Source organism: Marmota flaviventris, chromosome 18, assembly GCF_047511675.1.
Source record: "Marmota flaviventris isolate mMarFla1 chromosome 18, mMarFla1.hap1, whole genome shotgun sequence".
Classification (NCBI taxonomy): domain Eukaryota; kingdom Metazoa; phylum Chordata; class Mammalia; order Rodentia; family Sciuridae; genus Marmota; species Marmota flaviventris.
The window spans coordinates 31,616,277-31,639,375 of NC_092515.1; the positions used below are offsets into that span (position 1 = coordinate 31,616,277).

General features: G+C 36.2%; 1 protein-coding gene across 11 annotated transcripts in view; it reads left to right on the forward strand.

Moving 5' to 3' along the window:
• Cyld (CYLD lysine 63 deubiquitinase) overlaps positions 1–23,099 on the forward strand; it is a 65,194-nt gene that overhangs the window by 36,277 nt on the left and 5,818 nt on the right. For 9 of the 11 annotated variants that reach the window (XM_027938955.2, XM_071604867.1, XM_027938954.2 and 6 more), the window contains 10 exons: positions 2,605–2,984; positions 3,945–4,110; positions 5,010–5,151; positions 7,102–7,224; positions 9,286–9,377; positions 10,398–10,464; positions 19,354–19,486; positions 20,390–20,498; positions 21,323–21,441; positions 21,701–21,917. In XM_027938955.2, the coding sequence (XP_027794756.1) occupies positions 2,605–2,984; positions 3,945–4,110; positions 5,010–5,151; positions 7,102–7,224; positions 9,286–9,377; positions 10,398–10,464; positions 19,354–19,486; positions 20,390–20,498; positions 21,323–21,441; positions 21,701–21,917 (1,548 nt within the window). The remainder of the gene's footprint in view (positions 1–2,604; positions 2,985–3,944; positions 4,111–5,009; positions 5,152–7,101; positions 7,225–9,285; positions 9,378–10,397; positions 10,465–19,353; positions 19,487–20,389; positions 20,499–21,322; positions 21,442–21,700; positions 21,918–23,099) is intronic. The other 2 variants (XM_071604864.1, XM_071604863.1) reach the window with 2 other exon arrangements.

A 23,099-nucleotide genomic window follows, 5' to 3' on the forward strand; every position in this document is an offset into this window, starting at 1 on the left:
CTACACATGGTCACCTAAGATCTTTAACTTAAAAAAAATAGCCTCACCAGTTGTTGTATGATGAATAGACTGAAGAGGGACCAGAAAGGCAGCAGAGAGACACTGGGAAGAGTCTGGTAGCAGGGTGATCCGTGATGGGGCATGGATTAAAGAGATGATGGCAGAGGAGAAATGGGTGCACTCCAGATAGAACCCACAGAACTTGCTTTATGAATTCAAGTGTTGGTATTAAGGGGGTTCAGTGTTTGGGAAAGAAAAGACTGATTTTTATAGATTTTAGATTCTCATTACTAAGGAAACTTGGCTAAGGTATAATGAACAGTAGGTGGAAAGTACAGTGAATACCCAAGTAGTCATTACTGAGTTTAAGTAAAAGACCATTATAATTACCTTTGAAATTCCTGGGGTGCCTCTTTCTAGTCCCTCCTCTGAGCTACCATCATCTTTACTTTAATATTTTATCATTTTCTTGCTTTTCATTGTAGTTTTGTAGTATATGTAAACAATATATTGTTAGTTCTTTGTTTTTGAGCTTTATATATAAGAAACCAAATTGTATATATTCTTGCATGATTTCTCTCACTCAACATTATGTTTCTAAGATTCATGCGAGTTACAGTATGTTATTGTAATTTATTCATTTCCATTGCTGTATAGTATTCCATGATATTACCATCCCATAATTTATCCTTTTGACCAATTGGCATTCAGACCAATGGTCCATTTGACCATTGTTTTTAGGTTCTTACTATCATTGGCAGCTCTGCTAGTAACATTCTTATGTATGTCTAGAGTGTATAACTAGAAGTAGTATTATTGGTACATTATTTGCTAAACAATGCCAAACTGTTTCTTGAAGTAGTTATACCAATTTAAAGTGTTTTAGACCATTTGGGCTGCTATAAGAGAATACCAAAGATTGAGTGGCTTATAAACAACAGAAACTTATGTTTCACAGTTCTGGAGGCTAGGAGGTCCAAGATCAGATTTGCAGATTTGTTAGCAGGTGAGGATTTCCTTCCTGGTTCAGGATAGCCATCTTTGGCTGTGATATCTCATGGTAGAAGATCAAGGGAGTTCTCTAAGGCCCCGTTTATAAGGGCGCTAATCTTATGTTGAGGGCCCTGCCTTCATGACCTAATCCTTTCCCAAAGACCTCACCTCCAGATACCCTCACATTGGTGATTAGGTTTCAACATGTGAATTTTAGAGGCAGAAACACACAGTCCCGCAGCACATCCTCATCAGCACTGTGTAGGAGAATCATTCTTATGAATAGCTAATGTTCTGAGACCTTGAACTCTTGAAGTGATAGCTCCTGCTAGCTTTGGCTTTAATTTGTCTACTCCCTACAAAGGCAAGGATCTTGTCATTGATTTGTTGGTGACTTGATATTCTTCTTGCATTAATTGCCTTTACAAGTCTTTTTTCTATTTTTTCTAGTTTTCTTTTTGTCTTATTAGTTTGCAGATCTTCTTCAAGTTATAATCTTTTGGTATCTATATATATCACAAATGTTTTCTCCTTGTGGCTCAAATTTTTGCACTCACTATGATATGATACCTTGTAGTGATTAAGTTCTTAATTTTAATATAATCCTACTCATCAGTATTTTTTTCTTTATGTTTCATGTGCTAATGTTTAAGAAATTTCTTTCTATCCTGAGTCATAAAGAACATTCTTCTGTATTATCTTCCAGAAGTGTATAGTTCTGCCTGTTGTGTCTGTTTTCAAGCCACTTGGAACTGATTTTGTGTAGAGTGTGAGTAGGATTCCAGTTTAATTTTTTAAACATATGGATAACTGGTATCTCCACACCATTAAGAAGTGCCTTCTTTCCTCACTGGTCTGCAGTGCCTGTCGTCAGCGGTATTAATCATTTTAAGGAAACAGCTTTTGGCTATGACATGATAATGTGTTTGTTTTCTCTTTCATTATTTTCTGTCTTTGTGTTTATTTTGGATTGGATCTTCTTTCTTGTAATAACAATTTATTACATTAATTTTTGTTCTTTTGTTTATTCTTGCTTACTTTTATGGGGAGGTCATTCTGTTCTTCCAGATCCTCTGTTGTATGCTGAGTTCATTAATATCTGGGCTTTCTTTTTTTTTTTTTTCTAAAATAATCTGTCTATAAATTTCCTTTATAGGTATTACTTTGTGTTCCACAGCTTTTATTTGTTTCCTCTGTTTCGCTCCTTTCATTACTCCTTTATTTTGAAAACATTGTCATCTTTTCTTTGATTCATAAAATTTATAATCATTTCTTAAAAATGTTGGTGTCTTTTGTACTGATTCATAATTTGATTGGGCTATGGATAAAGAATATAGGCTATATGACATCAATAAGTAATAGATTTTTCTTTTGTGTGAACAGTTGGGTGCCATTTAGTGAGGTAGAGAAGTTTGCAGGTGGGCAGAGAAGCAAGAATGCTGTTTTGGAGATATTAATTTGCAATGCCTGGAAGAATCCTCACAGAGAGGCCATGCAGGCAGTTGGACTAGAGCTGTATGTTAATTTTTAGATATGTAAATCCTATTTAATGTTTAAGGCGTGTTTGTGATTCTTGAATATATTTCTCTAATTAAGAATAATTTTTCGTAGTTGCAGAAGACCCTGCAAAGTCACTAACAGAGTTATCTTCAGAATTTGGACATTCGTCACCGCCGCTGCAGGCTCCTTCCATGAACTCCTTATCCAGTGAGAACAGATTTCACTCTCTACCATTCAGCCTGACAAAGGTGCCTAATTCCAATGGAAGCATTGGTCACAGCCCGCTTTCTTTGTCAGTTCAGTCTGTGATGGGGGAGCTGAACAGCGCGCCTGTCCAGGAGAGCCCGCCCTTGCCCATGTCTTCTGGCAACTCTCACGGTCTGGAGGTGGGCTCGCTGGCTGAAGTCAAGGAGAACCCTCCTTTCTACGGGGTCATTCGTTGGATCGGTCAGCCCCCAGGACTGAATGAAGTACTAGCTGGACTGGAACTGGTAATTTAATTTGATCCAAAAATTATAATTCTTTTCTAAATGGGGTTTTGTGCAGAATATTTCCTATTATATATTTCTTGGCAAATCATCGTGAATGTCCAAAAATTTGGAGAAAAATTTCATGACGTGTTGCCTGAATTCTTTTTGCCGCTCCTTAGGCTTCTGCCTCGCCTGTTTCTAATGTTAGTTGATCCGTGTCCAAAAAAGAAGAATTGCGTTTTAGGTTAATGTATTTAGGCTTCTTATATTGAGTAGAATGCAATAAGGGAAGCAAATTGTTAATTGTTACCAGCTTTTACTTTTCTTGTTTCGCCTTGTTCTCTATAAAGCCTTAGAACTAACCATCGTTTTCTCAGGTCTTTTGGTATCTTTGGTAGAGGGAAAGATTTTCCTTTGGAGAGTAGGAAAGCCTGTTTGGCATTGCACAATCAGGAAAGGGGAATTTGAATACATTTAGCTTTTATTAAAATATATTTCTTGGTTTGTTTGCTTATTTGTTTGTTTTCATGCTAATGAGCACTATTAGAGGAGTACTTAACATAATTGTCCTCCTCGTTTCCCTCTGTGTGTGTATTTAGCATTGCTGGGGATTGAACCCAGGGCCTTCCTTACCTGTACCAGGCAAGTACCTAACCACTGAGCTACACCTGAGTTCATTCCTTGGTTTTAATACTTGCGGAAATAGTACAAAGAAAGTCAGGTAACCAGGGAAGGCCTAGGCAGGTGTTCTGAAAGGGAATTCATTGAGGAGTTCCTGTTGGATTAAGGAATTCACTTCTTAAATCATTAGCTAAAGGCTCGATGCTTTGATTCCGCAACCCCTTTTTCTTGATGCAGTTTGCAGTACACGTGGAGAGGGAATTCGGAGAAAGGGTCACTAGGAGCAGCTGCGGGCGCCTTAGTTCTGTGTGTCTATCTTCGTGGCGTGGTGTAATGCATGTGGAAGCCTTTCTTTTCCAGGAAGATGAATGCGCAGGCTGTACAGATGGAACCTTTAGGGGCACTCGGTATTTCACCTGTGCCCTGAAGAAGGCGCTGTTTGTTAAACTGAAGAGCTGCAGGCCTGACTCGAGGTTCGCGTCCCTGCAGCCTGTTTCCAATCAGATAGAGCGCTGTAACTCTTTAGGTATCGGATGCTTTTCATTTACTTACTAATCTGGAATGACTTCATTTCATACCATTTTGTATTAGGTGACAGTGACAGTGTTTAAGTGATTTTCATGCCAATTGCTCGTAAGCTTTCAAACCAGTAAAGATTGTTACTTGGTATATCTGAAAGTTAGTTAGCCTAGAAGAGCCATTTAAAAAAGTGTTAGGAATAGTGTCTTGGATGCAAAAGGTGGGAGTAGGGGGATTTGTTTTTTTCTTCTTATTGATTACAGATGTTTACTTTTCAGCAATACAGGGGCTAGAAATTGAACTGTGTTCCTCTTTTTTGGCATCAACGTCCCCTATAATGTATTGGTTAAGTATATCAGTCAGCATGTCTTACCAAGAAATCAGGGTTTGTCTAAATAGTCTTAGATTGAGGCTGGAGGAGAGCTGTTCTCATCACTTGGAAGAGGTGGTGGCTTTCTGATGCTATCCCTTCCCACTTCTGAATAACAGTGGCGCAGCAAAGAGTAGGTATAAATAGGAAGGTGTAATAGGAAGGCCATTTTAATGAAGCATGTTTTTCTTACTGTTGAAAGAGTACTTTATATTTTTTTGTTTTCTTTTTGTACTTGAAAATATGAGACATTGTGGATAAATAATAAAGTATTTTAGGAGCAAAATATTTTGCTTGACAGATGCTTTTTACACATTACTTAATACTCTAAAGTGCTTTTCAAATTGTGGAGGAAGCGAGTTTGAAAATGAACAATAGTGTTGTTTTACATGTCAAGTTGAATTGATTAATGAAAGTTGATAAACAAATATTTTTTATCAAAATACCAAAATATATTTTAAAATGAAGACACAGTTTGAAAGTTTCTTTTTAATGGTTTAAAAGAATTCTTTTCATTTTTTTTTTAATCTTTTCAGCCTTTGGAGGCTACTTAAGTGAAGTGGTAGAAGAAAATACTCCACCAAAAATGGAAAAAGAAGGTTTGGAGATAATGATTGGAAAGAAGAAAGGTATCCAGGGCCATTACAATTCTTGTTACTTAGACTCAACCTTATTCTGGTAAGTTTAAAATGAATGCAGTAGGTATAGAGAGAGAGAGTGTGTGTGTGTGTGTGTGTGTGTGTGTAAGAGAGAGAGAGAGAGAGAGACTGCCAGCTACCCGAGTGGAGACACTAGGGACTGGGGGTTAGGAGAGGAAGGGAGTTTGCTTTCCAAAATACACTTCTTGAAGTTACGGAGTGTTGTCGCCTGTTCCTATATCCACCACATTAATATGAAAAGTAAGGCAGGGAACAATGAGCCAGAGCTGGATGACAGTGACGCACATGGAGCAGATATGTACCAAGGGCAGCTGGAGCGAGTAGGCACGGTGTCTTTGAACATGAATCAAATAACATGACTTGCAGGAAGCTCTTGGCCGATGTGTTCTGTCTTTGTTTTAGTAGGTAGAAGGAATCTTTAAACTGCTTTCTTTAAAAAAAAATTATGTTCCATAGAAGCCCTGTTGTTCCTATATATGTAGTTTTTTCCCAAAGTGGAACAACTTAGCATGGCAAGAATTATTAGACTCTGAAGACTGAACCAGGAGTCTTTAGGCCCTAAGGACCTTGCATTGCCAGTTCCATTAATTGTATAGCTATGTCATCAGAATCAGGGAGTTTACATGACATGTTAAAATTCTAAAAGTAGGAAAAAGAAAAAAGATGGTAGGCCATTGTGATGATAGAGTACTTTCAACTCACAGATGTTTTGTCAGGAGCAAACATTATGGCATTGAGATAGCATTCATTAGATTTCTTAATAAAAATCTGTATTAGACAAGTTTTGTTTTCTTTGAAACCAGGAAGTTTCTGTTGTTACTTGTCGCATTCCTTGCGACTGAAACACTCAGGGTCACTCTAAGGGAACTGGGCTGCATGAAATAATCACACAAGAGACAGAGATACCTTTTTCTTTGGGTTCCTGTGATGGCCCCTCTGACCTTAAGGGTCCACAGAAAGAGAGAGAGAGAGAGCGCGCTGAACCCTTTTATTGAGGAGAAGCCATTCGAATGAGGCAAGGGGCCAGGTTTCAGTGGGAGGCTGAGTCTAGCTTCCTGATGTCTGTTGTCAGCAGGTTGACTGACATCTGGGAAAGCCACACCCAAAGACAGAGCAAGAGAAGGGGACACACAACGGGCGTTTCCATGGAACATTCTATCCCAAACAGGGCCAAGGAGTAATATCACAAAGGAACAGGTGAGCGTACGTAGCTCAATCCATGGGGCAACACGCCTGTGTCCGAAGATGCGTCCTCAGACTTCCAGGACAGGGCAATGTCCAGGTCACTATGAGATGTAGTGAGGGTCAGAGCCTCTCCAGCTCAGGGAAGGAGAATGTGAATCATTCAGACTGGATCCCACAGTTACTCACTCACAAGTGATTTTAAGGGAATTTAGGTATTCGCAAAGTGGCAAAAGGGAGATAATGTTTGAGATAGAATGTTCCATGGAAATGCCCGTTGTGTGTCCCCTTCTCTTGCTCTGTCTTTGGGGGTGGCCTTCCTAGAAGTCAGTCAACCTGTGACAGCAGACATCAGGAAGGTACACTCACCCCCTGAAACCTGACCCTCTGCCTCATTTGAGTATTGCACTGAGTTGCTTTTGCTTTGAGAAGTAGTTTCCAAACGTCCTCCTGTGTTGTCCATTGTGGTGTGACTCAGATTTGTAGACCCCCTTTTAACTTTTGCAAAGAAGTTTTTTCATCATATTTTTATCCTTTAACACTGTCAATCTATAGTTTGCCTTCTTGGCTTTACTATTCTTAACCTGAAAGAATCTGAAGACCTGAAGATGGGACCTGGGGGGTCTTCACAGGGGTCTTGGTTGCCCATGTTCATGAAGAAAGTGAATGCTTATGTTCTTTGTTCTCTTAGACTTTGCTTCTTTTCCTTTTGTGATTCTTTTTATAATCTATTTCTTGAAAAATGATCTTTTTTATCATGAGGGAAAATAATGATTTTATTTTGCAGCTTATTTGCTTTTAGTTCTGTTCTGGATACTGTGTTACTTAGACCCAAAGAAAAGAATGATGTAGAATATTATAGTGAAACTCAAGAGCTGCTGAGGACAGAAATAGTTAATCCTCTGAGAATGTAAGTACAAGGAAGATTTTTTTGCCTTTAGATGGTATTCTGTTTGCTGTTATCCTGTCCAGTAGTAAATTTATGTCCTGCTTTCCTGTAATAAGAAATGGGAAAAAATTAGTTGTCATGGTGAAATACTGATTTTATTTTAGGCTTTGTTCTTTGTATTTCCATTGCTTATTTAATTTCTTAAGTCTGACCAATGCATAGAACATAGTGTATTCCTTGAAATGCTTTGAACCATTTTAGTGGAGTATACAATAAGTTAGCAATTGCAGTAGGTATAGAAAAACCGATACATAGCATTTGGCTTTCTTATCTTTTGAAACAGTTTATTCCAGCAGTACTACTAATAATAATCATACTAATTAGCAAATTGGTACAATATGGCTTCTTAATTTATATCAAAGAAAAAAGCAGGGAAAATTTTTATTTATAGAATAGCTACTATTCAATATTTCTGTATTAGAAACAGATGAGATGTATTTTAGTAGCATGTTTTATTTTGAGGAATATATTTAGGCCTCTTTCCATCTAATTTTAATCAGGTGCTGAATCAGGTGATTCTTTTTTCATTCCTGGTTTAGAAATTGGAATGAATTTTTTTTTTTTTTTCTTTTGGCCACAGGAAGCAATTTGTACTAATCTAATCGCAAGTGACAGAACACCATTTAGTAAAGATTTTTGATAAGAGGTAATAGAGAGATATGATAATGTCACATTATAAAATTTAAACTCTGAAGAATTAGGCCATGAATCATAAAACAAATTTGGAAATACAGAGAGAAAAGTATGTAATTTAAGTTCTGTATTAAGACTAATTAAAAATTTGTGACATATTTTTCAATTAAAACAAAATATAGTTTAATATTTTGACCCAAAAAAGAAAAAAAAAATACTACTGAAATACAATGAGTGTTCCAGTGACCTACTATATTTTATGACTGGGAAAGTTAATTATAAAAGAATAAATTATCCCATTTATGTCTTTTGTTTTCTTTAAATTCTGTAATGAATTCTATAATTGTCTTATCCTTTAAGATGAGTATGAATCTTGATTTTCACATTAATTGTTTTGTCTTATGCCAACTTAGTTCTCTATTTCTTACTCCCAGGTAATTGATACTAGAGCAAGATAGGTCAAATTCAAAATTCTTTAAACATATTGCCGTTTCTTCCTTTACAAAACATCATAAGTACATTAATAAACATTTTTTTGTATACTGTTGTCCACCCAGTTAAGAGTCATAGTTTATGACGCTCTAATCCCATCCACTTCAAAAAGCTTGTCAGGTGACCTTTTGCAGTCAACAGTCCCTGTGTTTGCATCTCTATTTTAGCTGACTGGTTTTTTGATAATAAAACCCTGCTCTCAAAAGCAGAGACCCTATCTTTTCAACCTTTCCCCTTCTCCCAGAGGCTGATCTCTTGGGTGACTGTGTAAGTGGTAGCTGCTCAGTGTAGTTGGTTGCAGAGAACTAATGAGTAAATATAAAACAGTATAAAAATGAATATAAGATTGGCTGGTTCTGACTTGTGTTAAGCCCATGGTGGAGTTTTGTCAAGGATCTCACTGATTTTATCCTGTAGTCAGACAAGATGAAAGAAAATGGTGTAATGGTGGCGATTGGTTTGATTATAGATTTTAGTTTCAATACCTCATCAATTCCCTTTCTAATTTCCTTGGAAGTTGTTTCTTCTTTAGTATTAAAAGGATGTTCTCTCTCAAAATAATATATTCTGTTTTATAATGTAAATTTTAAAAAAATTTTAGGCAAATATTATTTTAAAATCCATCATCCCAAACTTTTAACATTATTTTTTTTCTTTTATTAGTATTTAACAATCATTTTTAAGGTATATAATAGTGTTTGGGATAATTCTAGTTCTAGTTCTGTAATTTTTCATTCTTTAATCAAAGCTTATATTTGTGTTCTTCAAAATCATTGCCTTGTCTATTAATTCATGACATACTGGAGTTGTTATAAGAAATGTCTCATTGTTAAGACATGTTGAATAATTTACTATATAAGCCCATGTCAGCAATTAATAGTTTTTTTCCTAACATAGATATGGATATGTATGTGCCACAAAAATTATGAAACTGAGGAAAATACTTGAAAAAGTTGAGGCTGCATCAGGATTTACCTCTGAAGAAAAAGGTGACCACCTTAATTTATACTATATGCATTGAAAATGACTCAAAAAGATATGAATATGCTAATTGCTAGCTGAAACATTGTTTGTGTGGTGTCGGGTATAGTTCTAGCTTAGAATTTGTGGGGAGCAGAGCTGGGCATATGGCTCAGGGGTAGCATACTTATCCAGCATGCAAGAGGCCCTGGGCTCTATCCTGTCCCCACCACTGAAAAATTAGAGTTTTGTCAAGGATTTCTTTGAGCTCATTACAATGCAAACAAGATAAACAAAAAGGAATTATTTTTCTATGTGACACACAATTTTCTCCATGTTTTATAAATTCATCTTTTCTTCTACAAGTGAAGAATGATGTGGAAGAATGAACCCCTTTAAGAAGCTGGCTGGTTCTAGTGTATTAAATGAATAGATGCAAGAAAGAGTTCTTTTCTTTCCCCCAGCCCTGACCCTCTGAGTCACTTCTCTCCTGTGGGGAAGGGTGCAGTGAGTCGTCTATGTGTACCATTGGTTTTCCTTGTAAATAGAAGGTACAAAATGGCCTTATATGTACACATATACATATGTACATATGTTTATGGTCAGTGTTTTATTCTGTTCATAGCTAATGGATTTTCTCAAAGATTTAACTTCTGACTTTGACCTTATTAGCAATGTACTTGTAACCAGCTATAATGTTTGGAGGCTGATAGTTATTTAACTAGCAGGAAAAAGAGGGCACACTTCAGGTTTTATTCTATTTAATCTTAAACCCTCCAAACCAAAAATTATTTCACTGTATATAAATGATTATATCCTTCCAAATATAATAAAATTATATCAAAATTGAAATATAATACTTTACTATAGCCTTCAAATTTTGTTTGTATTTTTTCCTTTGTCAGGAAAAATTGAAAATTATGAGTTTAATTGGAATACTACTGAATGAACAAAATCGAATTCAGTATAGAAATATGGTTGTAATAAGTAAAGAATAAAAGGATTTTAGCATTTTGTCTGTGACTTATTTGATTTTTATTTTCTCCTAGATCCTGAAGAATTCTTAAATATCCTGTTTCATCATATTTTAAGAGTAGAACCGTTACTAAAAATAAGGTAACTTTTAAATTATGATAGAAGTATTGTTTAGGGCTCTTAATCCTGTGAGGCAGGTACACATGCAAGTACATCTTAATCATTGTTGTCTTTCTTGTGCCAGACTTGACTTGAAGAACAAATCCAGTGGCAGTTTATGTCTTTAACCCACAAAATAAAAATTACTTCAATTCATTTTCTTACAAAACTATATATGAATGTTTTTGTAATTTCAGTTAATGAACCTTGTAAGATGATCTCATTCTAACTTAGTCAAACACTGGAAGAACATTGCTTTTGGCCACCCACCAGTCAGCCACCAGTCGGCTCCTGTGTCCTGAGTTTTTTAAAATGGTCTTTTCCTTCCCCACAAGTTGAAGGACACCTCAAATTTAATGCCTTGAAGTTCTTAGTGTTCTAGGTGGCTGGACTTCCCAGGTAGTTTGAGTGTCCGAGTCTAAATGGGGGACAGTTTTCCATTTTGGTCTGGGTTTCTCTGTGAAAATGCTGGTAATGTATTATCCTCTTCCTTAAAAGCTGATCATAGGCAAACACTCTTACCTCTGTGCCTTGAGTGATGTTGTTTGATGCCAGTGTGGAGCTGATGGGTGAGAAGGAAGAAAGAGGGGAGTGCCACAATTATAATCATGATGGTGTTTGGGAAGTTCTAAGAAATGAAATAAGACATGATACAAAAGCATCAGGTACCCATTTATTACCTGGTCAAGCATAATATAGTCATGTGTACATCTAGAAAATCCTAGAAAATTGTCTAGAAATTGTTAGAATTAACAAAAGAGTTTGTAATTTAGCCATGTAAAAATAACCATGGAAAAATCAGTCGCATTTTTGTATACCTGCAAGCCCAAAGGAGAAAGGGGCAATTTCATGCTTAATGAAGGTAAAATATTAAGCAACCGATTTCTTGAGATAGATTTTTAAAAAGACTTAAACAGAGCTGAAAGGTAATTTAATTAGTGAGAAAGACTGTTTTTTAAGTAGGAAGATTAAATAACTTGAAGATGCTAATTTTTTTGTTTGGTACCAGGGATTGAACTCAGGGGCACTCAATCACTGAGCCATATCCCAGCCTTATTTTTGTATTTTTATTTAGAGACAGGGTCTCACTGAGTTGCTGAGCACCTTGCGGTTGCTGAGGTTGGCTCTGAACTTGCAGTCCTCCTGCCTCAGCCTCCCGAGCTGTTGGGATCATAGGTGTGCACCACCACACCCAGCTAAAGATGCTAATTTTTATAACATAGTTTTCACATAAGCAGGACTTAGCCTTTTTTCTTAACTGAAGAAGGTGATTTTAGAGTTCTCTACCAAGTGAAGTGGGAAAAATATTGAATAATTCTTTTATTTAAAAAGTCCTATTATAAGCTTAAAAAGGCAAAGCAATAGACACTAAAACAGTATGTGATACTGGTATAATGTTAGAATCATCAGTCACTAGAGCTGGATGGAAAGCTCAGTAGTATTCCAGTGTCTTGGAAATCCTCCTTCAAACACAAATGAGGGAAGAAAGATATACACAATGCAGGGCATCTGGCGGGCAGTCGCGGAGAAGAAGGTCAGTTTTGTTTTTCATCTCTTAAAGAAATAAATTCCAGATTCTAAAAACAGTTGTTTTTTTCCTTTTATTTCCCTAACCCAGCACACCTAAATGGTGTCATGCCTCCTGGGTTAGCCTGGGTGGAGGTCTGCAGCGATTCTCAGGGAGCGAGGAAGGGTCAGACCCTGATGGAGTCGGAGGCCTTGGAGTCTGGAGAGAGCCGGAGAGCCCTCCACTCCCTGAGGGCTCACTGATCCCCACCCCTAGGCAACCTCTGATATTGCAAGTCACTGTTTAAAGACAATAAAGGAATATTTTAAGTTAGTATTTTTTCCCCAAATGTCATTTTTCTCCTGAACTCTCTCTTTCTGACTGAGGGAGAATCAGTGGAGCAGCAACAAGAGGACCTTACAAACCAGAGTGATAAATAGTCCAACGGAGAGCTAGCTATTAGACATTTTTAAATGATTGAGGAGACAAAAGAGGGACTAGATACCAATGGAGGTTAAAAGATTTGATCAACAGCATCAAAAGATCAACAGAAGCAAATAGGCAAAAGTGGAATCACCAGAAGTAGGAAATACGTCATGGGTGGAGGAAGGACCTCACCAGGGGTAGTGCACACTGCGCACAGAGTCAGAGAACAAGGAGAGGATGAGCCATGAGGAGGGTACACCCTCGCACAGAGAGGGGACAGGGAGGGAGCAGCCATGCAGGAGACCTTCGGAATTTCTGACAGACTTAAATTCTAAGAATAAAGATGTACAGAATTCTTTAAGAAGCAGGAGTAAATGACCACTCAGAGACTTATTACAACATGTACTTTAGAAAGACAAACTGGATTTAGAATGAAAGAGTGGGATGCAAGAAACACGGAAGAATCAAGAAATTGGTAAACTTGGGTAAATTAACTTTCACATTTAAAAAATAGTGACATTGCTGTAATAATAGTGACTATTTAACTGCATGTGCAGCATGAAGGTAGAGCTCAGTCATGGCCGCTGAATGAGAAGGTGGTAATCAGAGGCAGGCAGAGCAGAGCAGAGCAAAACAGAGAAAAAACAAGCGGGACAGCATCCTCCGTCAGGAAGCAAACGGGAGTTTTCTGATTCAATGCTGAGTCCTTCTCATTATAGAAGGTGGTCTGAGTATTCCTTGTGGATGTCTGTGGGGTAACACAGGACTGAAGGGGACGTTAGTGGCTACCCATTATAGTCTGTGTGGCAACAGTAGATAGACCAAAAAATATCTGAGTCCACAAGTGTTCTCATGTCCTCGTCGATGTCCATTTTCTTTTGAAGTGGACCCATTTATACCCTTCTGCCCTTTGGTTTTCCTTAGTGGAGAATAGATCTAGGTTCAGAGTTGGCTGAACCAGAGTTTATATATGACTATATAAACCTTGTCGTGATTCCTTAGGGTTTTAGCCTTCCAAAACCTAAGGAGTGAGGTTCGCATCCCATTCTTCTGCCCCATGTCTCAGAGCCCTGTGCTTTCTACTTCTGGATTTCTGGTTTTTTCTCTGTGTTTGCAAGTCACTGTTCCCTTAAATACCTCTCCTTCCCTGTCACCATCTTTATTTCTACTTCTTTTGTCTTTTTAAATCTTCATTTGTTCTTTTTAGTTATACATGACAGTGGATTTATTTTGATATATCATGCATATATGGAGTACAATTGCCCATTTTTGTGGTTGTACATGATGTGTATTAATATATGAACATAGGAAAATTATGTCTGATTCATTCTATTTTTCCCATTCCCCCCCTCCAATCTGATGCACACCCCCGCCCCACCCTGCCACCTATTGTGAGTCAGCATCCACATATCAGAGAGAACATTCAGCCTGGATTTTTAGGATTGTGTTATTTCACTTAGCATGATAGTTTCTAGTTCCATCCATTTAATGCAAATACCATAATTCAATTCTTCTTTATGGCTGAGTAATATTCCATTGTGTATATGTACCATATTTTATTTATCCATTCATCTGTTGAATGGCACCTAAGTTGGTTTCATAGCTTAGTTCTTATGAATTGAGCTGCTAGGTGCATTGATGTGGCCACATCACTGTAGTATTGCTAATTTTAAGTCCTTTGGTTATATGCCAAGGAGTGGGATAACTGGGTCAAATAGTGGTTCCATATCAAGTTTTCTGAGGAATCTCCATACTGCTTTCCAGAGAGGTTGTACCAATTTGCAGTCCCACGAGCAATGTATGAATATACCTTTTTTTCCACATCCTCTTCAATATTTATTGTTACTTGTGTTCTTGATAATTGTCATTCAGACTGAAGTGAGATGAAATCTCAATGCAGTTTTAATTTGCATTTCTCGAATTATCAGTGATGTTGAACTTTTTTATATATTTCATATACAGTTGTATTTCTTCTTCTGTGAAGTATCTGTTCAGTTCCTTTGCCCATTTATTGATTTGGGTTTTTTTTGTGTGTGTGTGTGTGTGTGTGTGTGTGTGTGTGTGTTAAGTTTTTTGAGTTCTTTGTATAACCTGGAGATTAATGCTTTATCTGAGGTGTGGGGGTGGCAAAGATTTTCTCCCATTCTATAGGGTCTCTGTTCACGTTCTTGATTGTTTTCTTTGCTGTGAAGAAGCTTTTTAGTTTGATACCAACTCATTTATTGATTCTGGGATTTTACTTCTTGCACTTTAGAAGTCTTGTTAAGGAACTTGGTTCCTAAGCTGACATGACAGAGGTTTGGGCCTACTTTTTCTTCTAGTAGTTGCAGGATCTCTGGTCTAATGCGTAGGTCCTGGATCTCCTTTGAGTTGAGTTTTGTGCAGGGTGAGAGCTAGGGGTCTAATTTCATTTTGTTACATATGAATTTCCAGTTTTCCCAGCACCATTTGTTGAAGAGGCTATCCTTTCTCCAGTGTATGTTTATGGTGCCTTTGTGTGTAGTATGAGATAACTGTATTTATGTGGGTTTGTCTTCTGTTCTGTGTGTCTTCTGTACCATTGCTCTTCATGTCTGTTTTGGTGCCAATACCATGTCATTTTTGTTATTGTAGCTTTGTAGTATATTTAAGGTTGGTATTATGATGCCTCCTGCTTCACTTTTCTCACTGAGGATTGCTTTGGCTATTCTGGGCCTCTTATTTTTCCAAGTGAATTTCTTGATTGCTTTTTCTATTTCTATGAAGAACATCATTGGAATAGGAATTGCATCAAACCTGTATAGTGCTTTTGGTAGTATGGCCATTTTGACAATATTAATTCTGCCTATCCAAAACCATGGAGATCTTTCTGTCTTCTAAGGTCTTCTTCAAATTCTTTCTTAGATTTATGTAATTTTTGTTGTAGAGGTCTTACTTTTTTTTTTTGGCATATGTTGAGAGAATCATGTGATTTTGTCTTTAAGTCTATTCATGTGATGAATTACATTTATTGATTTCCATATGTTAAACCAATCTTGCATCCCTGGGATGAGCCCCACTTGATCATGGTGCACTATCTTTTAATTATGTTTTTGTATGCAATTTGCCACATTTTATTAAGAATTTTTGTATCTATGTCCATCAGGGATATTGGTCTGAAATTTTCTTTTCTTGATGTGTCTTTGTTTTTTTGTATAAGGGTGATGCTAGCTTCATAGAATGAGTTTAGAAGGGTTTCTTTCTTTTCTATTTCATAGAATAATTTGAGGAGGATTGGTGGTAATTCTTCATTGAAGGTTTGGTAGAGAATCTGGTTCTGAGCTTTTGTGGTAGGCTTTTGATGGCATCTTTAATTTTATTGCTTGAAATTGACCTGTTTAAATTTTCTATGTCCTCCTGATTCAATTTAGGTAAGTCATATGTCTCCAGAAATTTGTTGATGTCTTCAAGGTTTTCTATTTAGAGTATAAATTTTCAAAATAATTTTTGATTATCATCTGTATTTCAGTTTTATCCATTGTGATATTTCCTTTTTCATAATGAATTTTAGTAATTTGAGTTTTTTTTTTCTTTCTCTTTTTTAGCATGGCTAAGGGTTTATCAATTTTATTTATTTTTTTTCAAAGAACCAGCTTTTTTTATTCTAATTTGTTACATATGACAACAGAATACATTACAGTTCACATTACACATATAGAGAACAATTTTTCATATCTCTGGCTGTATACAAAGTATATTCATACCATTCGTATCTCCGTACATGTACTTAGGGTGATGATGTCCATCTCGTCCCACCAAAAGAACCAACTTTTTGTTTATCAATTTTTTGTATTGTTTCAATTTCATTGATTTCCTCTTTTCTACTGCTTTTGTATGGTTTGTTCTTCTTTTTCTAGGACTTTGAGATGTGATGTTAGGTTATCTATTTGTTGACTTTCTATTGTTTTAATGAATGAACTCGATGCAGTAAACTCTCCCTCTTAGCACTGCCTCCGTGGAGTCCCAGAGGTTTGATATTGCTATTCTCATTCACCTCTGAGTATTTCTTAATTTCATCCCTGATTTATTCTGCTATCCATTGGTCATTCAATAGCATCCTATTTATTCTCCAGGTGCTAGAGTAGCTTCTATTTTTAATTTTACCACTGATTTCTAATTTCATTCCATTATGATTGATAGAATCAAAGGTATTATCTCTGGGTTGTTTTTTTTTTTTTTTGTATTTTTTAAGAGTTGCTTTGTGGCCTGAGATGTAGTCTCTTTTAGGGAAGGATCTGTTTGCTGCTGAGAAGAAAGTGAATTCAGTTATTCATGGATGAAATATTCAAAATATGTCTGTTAAGTCTAAATTATTAATTGTATTTTTTATTCTATAGCTGCTTTATTTAGTTTTTGTTTAGAGGATCTATTCAGTGGAGAGGGGTGTGTTAAAGTCACCCAGTATTATTATGTTATGGTCTGTTTGATTCTTGACATTGAGAAGGGTTTGTTTGATGTACATGGATGCTCCATAATATGCAGGAATAAATATTTATGCTTGTTATGTCTTGTTTTGGTATATAATTCCCTTAATCAGTATGAAATGTCTTTCTTTGTCCCTTCTGATTAACTTTGGCTTTAAATCTGCTTTATGTGATATCAGGATAGAAACCCCTGCTTCCTTATGGGATCCATGTGAATGATATGTTTTTTCTTAACCTTTTACCTTCAGTCAGGGGATGTCTTTGCCTACGAGGTAAGTCTCTTAGAGACAGCATATTGTTGGGACTTGTTTTTATAATTCAGTTTGCCAGTCTGTGTCTTTTGATGGATGAGTTTAGGCCATTTACATTCAATGTTGTTATTGAGAAATGATTTTTATTCCCTGTCATTTTGATATATTTCTGGTTTTTAATTTGAATTAGTTTTTCCTTTAATTGACTATGCTTCTATTGTAGTTCCTCCCTTAGCTGCTTTTCACTTTTGTTTTTATATCTTCTTTATGAAAAATTGAGTACATTTTGTAGAGCAGGCTTTCTAATGGTGAATTCTTTTAACTTTTGTTTATCATGGAAGGTTTTTATTTCATTGCAAATTCTGAAGCTTAATTTTACTGGGTATAATATTCTTGGCATCCATTTTCTTTCAGAGCTTGATATATATTATTCCAAGACCTCTTAGCTTTGAGGGTCTGGACTGAAAAATAAGCTGAGATATGGATCAGTTTCCCTCTAAACATGACTTGTCATTTTTTCCTGGCAGCCTTTAAAATTCTATCCTTATTATGTGTATTAGGAATTTTTCTGTTGTAATTTTGTCTATTTGTGGTCCTGTAAGCCTGACTGGAGCAGCAGCAGCAGCTGTGATGCTGGAAATTACTTCCTTATTTTATTATATCCAATCTCCAGACTCCCCAATCTGCTTTGAATGTCCAGTATTAAAGTCCAGTAAAATCCCCCCACCCTTTGTTTTTCATTCACCCACCTTGCCAAGAAACTGCCTGTCTGCTTAGTTTCACACCATGGAATAGCCAGGAGAGCGACCTTCTCTATTCTACTATCTTGAAACTCCCATTTCAACTTCTTTTAACTACTCACCTCCACTACTTTCAACTTTTTTAGTTTCTTGTCGTATTTTTTTTCCTGTTTGCTATTTTTCCATGATTTTTGACTTTCACAGGAAAAAAATCCTGGCTTTTTGTAGCCATCAACAACCAATTAAAATGTTGGTACAGCATAACTGTCAAGTTTTCAAGTTATCATCTATTCTTATTATTGTGGATTCTCAAAAATCTTCTGCCTTGTTACCAAATAAATTATGTTTATTTGGGGACCTAATTTGTTTTGGGAAATGGAAGATTTCCTTGTTTATTTTTCCTTTCAATATTGGGGATTGAACCCAGGGTGCACTATCACTGAGCAACATCTAAAGCCCTTTTTGTTTTTATTTTGAGACAGGGTCTCACCAAGTTGCTGATGCTAGTCTCGAACTTGTGATCCTCCTACCCTAGCCTCCCCAGTTGATGGGATCATAGGCATGTGCCGCCACTTCCCACTGGAAGTGGAAGGTTTCTGCAGGCTGGTCTCTGAATTGCTGATGTTTTATTATGAAGACTATGTTAATATTTTTTCTTAAAATTTTTGAAATCTAGATATATATATCTTGAAAAAAATAGTCTTACTCTAAACTCAGAAATTCTTTTAAAAAGTTAATAGTAAACTTAAAGATTATTAATCCTTTTGATAGAGTTAGTCTTACAGATTAATGGCATTCTGTAGTAAAATATTTAGAAGGGAAAATGCTCAATATAAGGGTTCCACTGTGGTTGGCATATTGTATGTTCTTACTTGGCATTTACTGAATAAATGAGTGACCCTCTAAAGAGTCAGCCTGCTCTAGCAGAAAGAATGTGATAAATAGTTGCTAGGACCCCTGGGTTCCATACCTTGCTCTGGTTTTGATCTGCTGGTAAGTTAATATTCTTATCTGTTAAAAAAAAAAAAAAGAAAAAGAAAAAGTTAAGTTTTGTCTAGAAGGTCTTCTAAGAGTCTGTCTTAGTTACGTAAGAATTTATTGTCTTGTTTTAAGCATTAAGTGTAGTTTGGTGCATGCTGAATTTGGATGGTAAACTAAATGATTTTAGCTTCTGGCTATTGTTCACACAGTGTTTCTTGACTGGCGATGTTACTTCATGATTTTTCTCCTGGTCATCAAGAGAACTTTTGAATATAAAACTAAGACAAGAAATCATTTAAAGGTCTGCTGCATTATTACATTTAGGTCAACCGAGTTGCTGTCTTTTCCTCTGTTGTCAGGACTACGCAAAGCCATATCATCCCTTTCACATTTTTTTTGTTCTTAAATCCTGTTGGAATGACTTTACATTCTGATTTAAGCATTTAATAATAAAGTACATATTTACTTTACTCTGATTTAAGCATTTAATAATAAAGTACATATTTTTTTCTGTGTGCTTTTAGATCAGCAGGTCAAAAAGTACAAGATTGTTACTTCTATCAAATTTTTATGGAAAAAAATGAGAAAGTCGGTGTTCCTACAATCCAGCAATTGTTAGAATGGTCTTTTATCAACAGTAACCTGAAATTTGCAGAGGTTAGTAACACCCACTCACTGTGTTTTATGTGATGGATTCTTAAGACTACTGGTAGATTCAATGTCTGTTGATTTTAACCAAGAATAGTTTGAAACACACTTTGTTAAAAAAATACAAATTCTAAAAAATGTACATTATTTCAACTTTGTCCTTATAGAAAATTCTTTAGACTAAAGATTGAACTTTTTAGATTTTTGTTGCCAAAGAAAATATGATGCTGATTTGTAACTTGAATACTTTTTATATAGTTTAATGCAAAGAAACATTGATTTTTAAAAAATAATTGTCATTTTACCTGAGCATATTATTCAATTATATTAAAAGAGAATATTTATTTTCCCTACATTAAGAGGCAGTGTCAACAAATTCATTTATGTTGGGTTGTTAATGAACAAGTGATAAAAATCAGGGGTTTTTTTTACTATGAGTATTCTTATGATGTTAGTAGTGTGTGCTATGGCTTATTTTTTATTGTATTCATCTCTGAACAGATGTTTTGATTAAATCTTAATAGCCATAGGTATTTATTTTTAAGGAATCTCATCTTTCTGAAGACTGTTTCTGTATTATATTTGAAAGGAAAAAAAAAAAAAAAACCTCTTTCTCTAAAACTTTGATTAAATATAAACCTAGAGTAAAGTGGCACAATAGTCACTGTGTTATTTGGCACCTGAGGTTGTTGCTCCCTGACCTCTTGGAGTGGGTGTGTCTTGTGGCTGGTATTTTGCTGCTCTGTGTCAACTCATGTATGAGCCACTCCACATTCACCTGTGCATCCAGTTTTACAGGCCACCACATCATGGCAACAATCACTGCTTGGTTTGACAGCTAGGACTATTTCAGTTTCATAGGGAAAATTGTTTTTCACCTTTTGATTTCTAAAAATATGTGTTTCTTTTAAGGCACCATCATGTCTAATTATTCAGATGCCTCGATTTGGAAAAGACTTTAAACTATTTAAAAAAATTTTTCCTTCTCTGGAATTAAATATAACAGATTTACTTGAAGACAGTAAGTATAAGATTGCTGTTTGTTTTCCTTTTTAAGAAATTGTCAGGTCATTCTCATTAGTGGTAGATATAATACTTCTAAAAGCTGTAATCCAGAATCTGAAGAGTTTGGACACACTAAGCCAAGAATTTTAGTTCTTGAAATTTATTTCAAAAAATAATCAGAGATGAAAGTAAGCATATTATATATAGATATTCTTATTGTAATAGGATTAAAAAATTAGTCACAACCTAAATATTAATATGAAGGGAGTAGTTAAATGAATTGTATATCTATACAATGAAACTGCTGCCACTAAAATTCTCTTTTTGAAGACCAGTGTGTATACAAATGGTCGTGGTGTAGTATCAGGTGAAAAGGTAGTTACATTAGTTTCTACAAGAGGAGCCTATGCAGGTATGTGTCTATATAAACACCACCAATGTGCAGATTTGTAACTATTCATATGTAAAATTATTAGTGAAAATGCATAATATCAACAGTGGTTATCCCTTGCTAACTAAAATATAGATGCCTTCAGTTTTCTTCTTCACACTTCTTTGTATTTTTGAATTTTCATTAAATGATGTTTTATAACCAGAGAGGAAAGCACCCTAGAATATATTATCTTAAAAAAATGTTATCTGGTCAAAGAAAATGTCTTAAAAGATATTCCAAATTGAAGAAAATCTAGTTAAAGTTTAAGAGAATGGGGGGGGGGGAGAGAATTTTTGAAGCCCTCAACATTGTCTTTTTTAATGCATAGTTCTTCTTTTTAACATTTTTCATGAAAGAATGCATGTGTTAAAGGCCCCTACGCTCCCTTCCCTCTCCCCATGCTTCAGCTCCCAGGCAGTGCCGGATCTGTGGCGGGCTTGCCATGTATGAGTGCAGAGAATGCTATGACGACCCCGACATCTCAGCAGGAAAGATCAAGCAGTTTTGTAAAACCTGCAACACTCAAGTAAGTTTGCTTTATTTAATGAATGTGGAACCTTAAGGTATTTGTAGTTGAAAACAGGTTTCAGGTTTTGAAAAGTCTTTTTTAAGGTCATGATTAACTTTAAAAATCCATAATAAAATGATATTGTTTTTCCCTCTTCTGTTGACTTGCTGTGAAGCACTTGGTGGCTGTTTATCAGGATGTCATCAAGAGAAGTGAATCCATCACTTGAAACATGAAGCAAGGTGCACTCATGCCATTCTTTCATGGTCAATTTTAGGTCCATCTTCATCCCAAGAGGTTGAATCACAAATATAACCCCGTGTCACTTCCCAAAGATTTACCCGACTGGGACTGGAGACATGGCTGCATCCCCTGCCAGAAGATGGAATTATTTGCTGTTCTCTGCATAGAAACAAGCCACTATGTTGCTTTTGTGAAGTATGGAAAGGATGATTCTGCCTGGCTCTTCTTTGACAGCATGGCGGATCGGGATGGTATTTAAAACACCTTCTTCCTTGTGTGGCAGCCTGTTAGTGTGCAGGGGAATGGCTCATAGTGGGATAGCCTCTTCTGAGTTATAAGATATTTTGTGAGAAAATCCTTTCAGGAATATGTTAATGACTTAAATAACAGCTCTGCTGCTTAAACTAAGGAATGATATTGTTGTAATAATTAGTAATGCATATGGTCTGTATTAAAGAATCTTAAAATTCTTATTTTAGGACTGAAAGATTTTATTTTTTGCTTCCTTTCATTTTTTAATAAACCTAGTAACCATTTATTGAGCTCTTACTGCCAAGTTCTCTGGGAATACATTAGTCATTCTATCCAAATTCTTGCAAGATGGGAGCAATTGCAGTTATTTGATATGAAATCTAAATTTTGCCCCTTTCCCTAAGAAATGAAATTGGCCAAATTATGTTGTTATATTGTGTAAATGCATGAATATGTAACAAGAAGTCTCACTATTATGTACAACTATGAGGTACCAATAAAAATGTAGAAAAAAAAAAAGAAAAGCTGAGTTTTAAGGTTCCTAAAGGTACATAATGTATTTAACTCAGTCTTTCTGATCTCATAATTATGGTTTTTTTTTTTTTTTGACACTACTGTATATTTTCTTCCAAATGGCAAAAGTTAAGAGCAGAAGTAACACCCTCTTTGCTGAAGTAAGCCTGTTCTGTATGTGACATGTTTCACCCTGGAGTGGGGGAGCAACTGTGCTTTGTGGGCCATTTGCTAGGGCGCTCATCATCATTGGGTACACACCTGAGTGCCAGAGGCTGGAGGAGGCGGCAGGAGTGAAATAGTTGTCAAAAGAGCTACCAGCTGCTTGTCTGAGCTTACAGGAAAGGTCATCCTAGGCAAGGCTGGGAAGTAAGTGTGACATCCAGGTCCCTCCATTCTTCTTACCCCCCAGTTTTCCTTTAGCCACTCTCTCAAGCCCTAGTCCCCATCTTCTGGTGGCTCTCTAATAAATTAGATGCCACCAGTGACAGCCTCTTGACAAGGGGCCCAAGCTCTAGATGAACAGTTCTCAACCTTGGCTCGGCTCTCAGCTGCTAGGTGCAGCCTAGCCCTCTGTAAATGTGCCTGCCCCAGTGAACGTCTGCCCTTAACAGTGTGACTCAAGAGCACAGGAAAAGCATCAGGAGAGTGGGGTGGTTTTTTTTGTT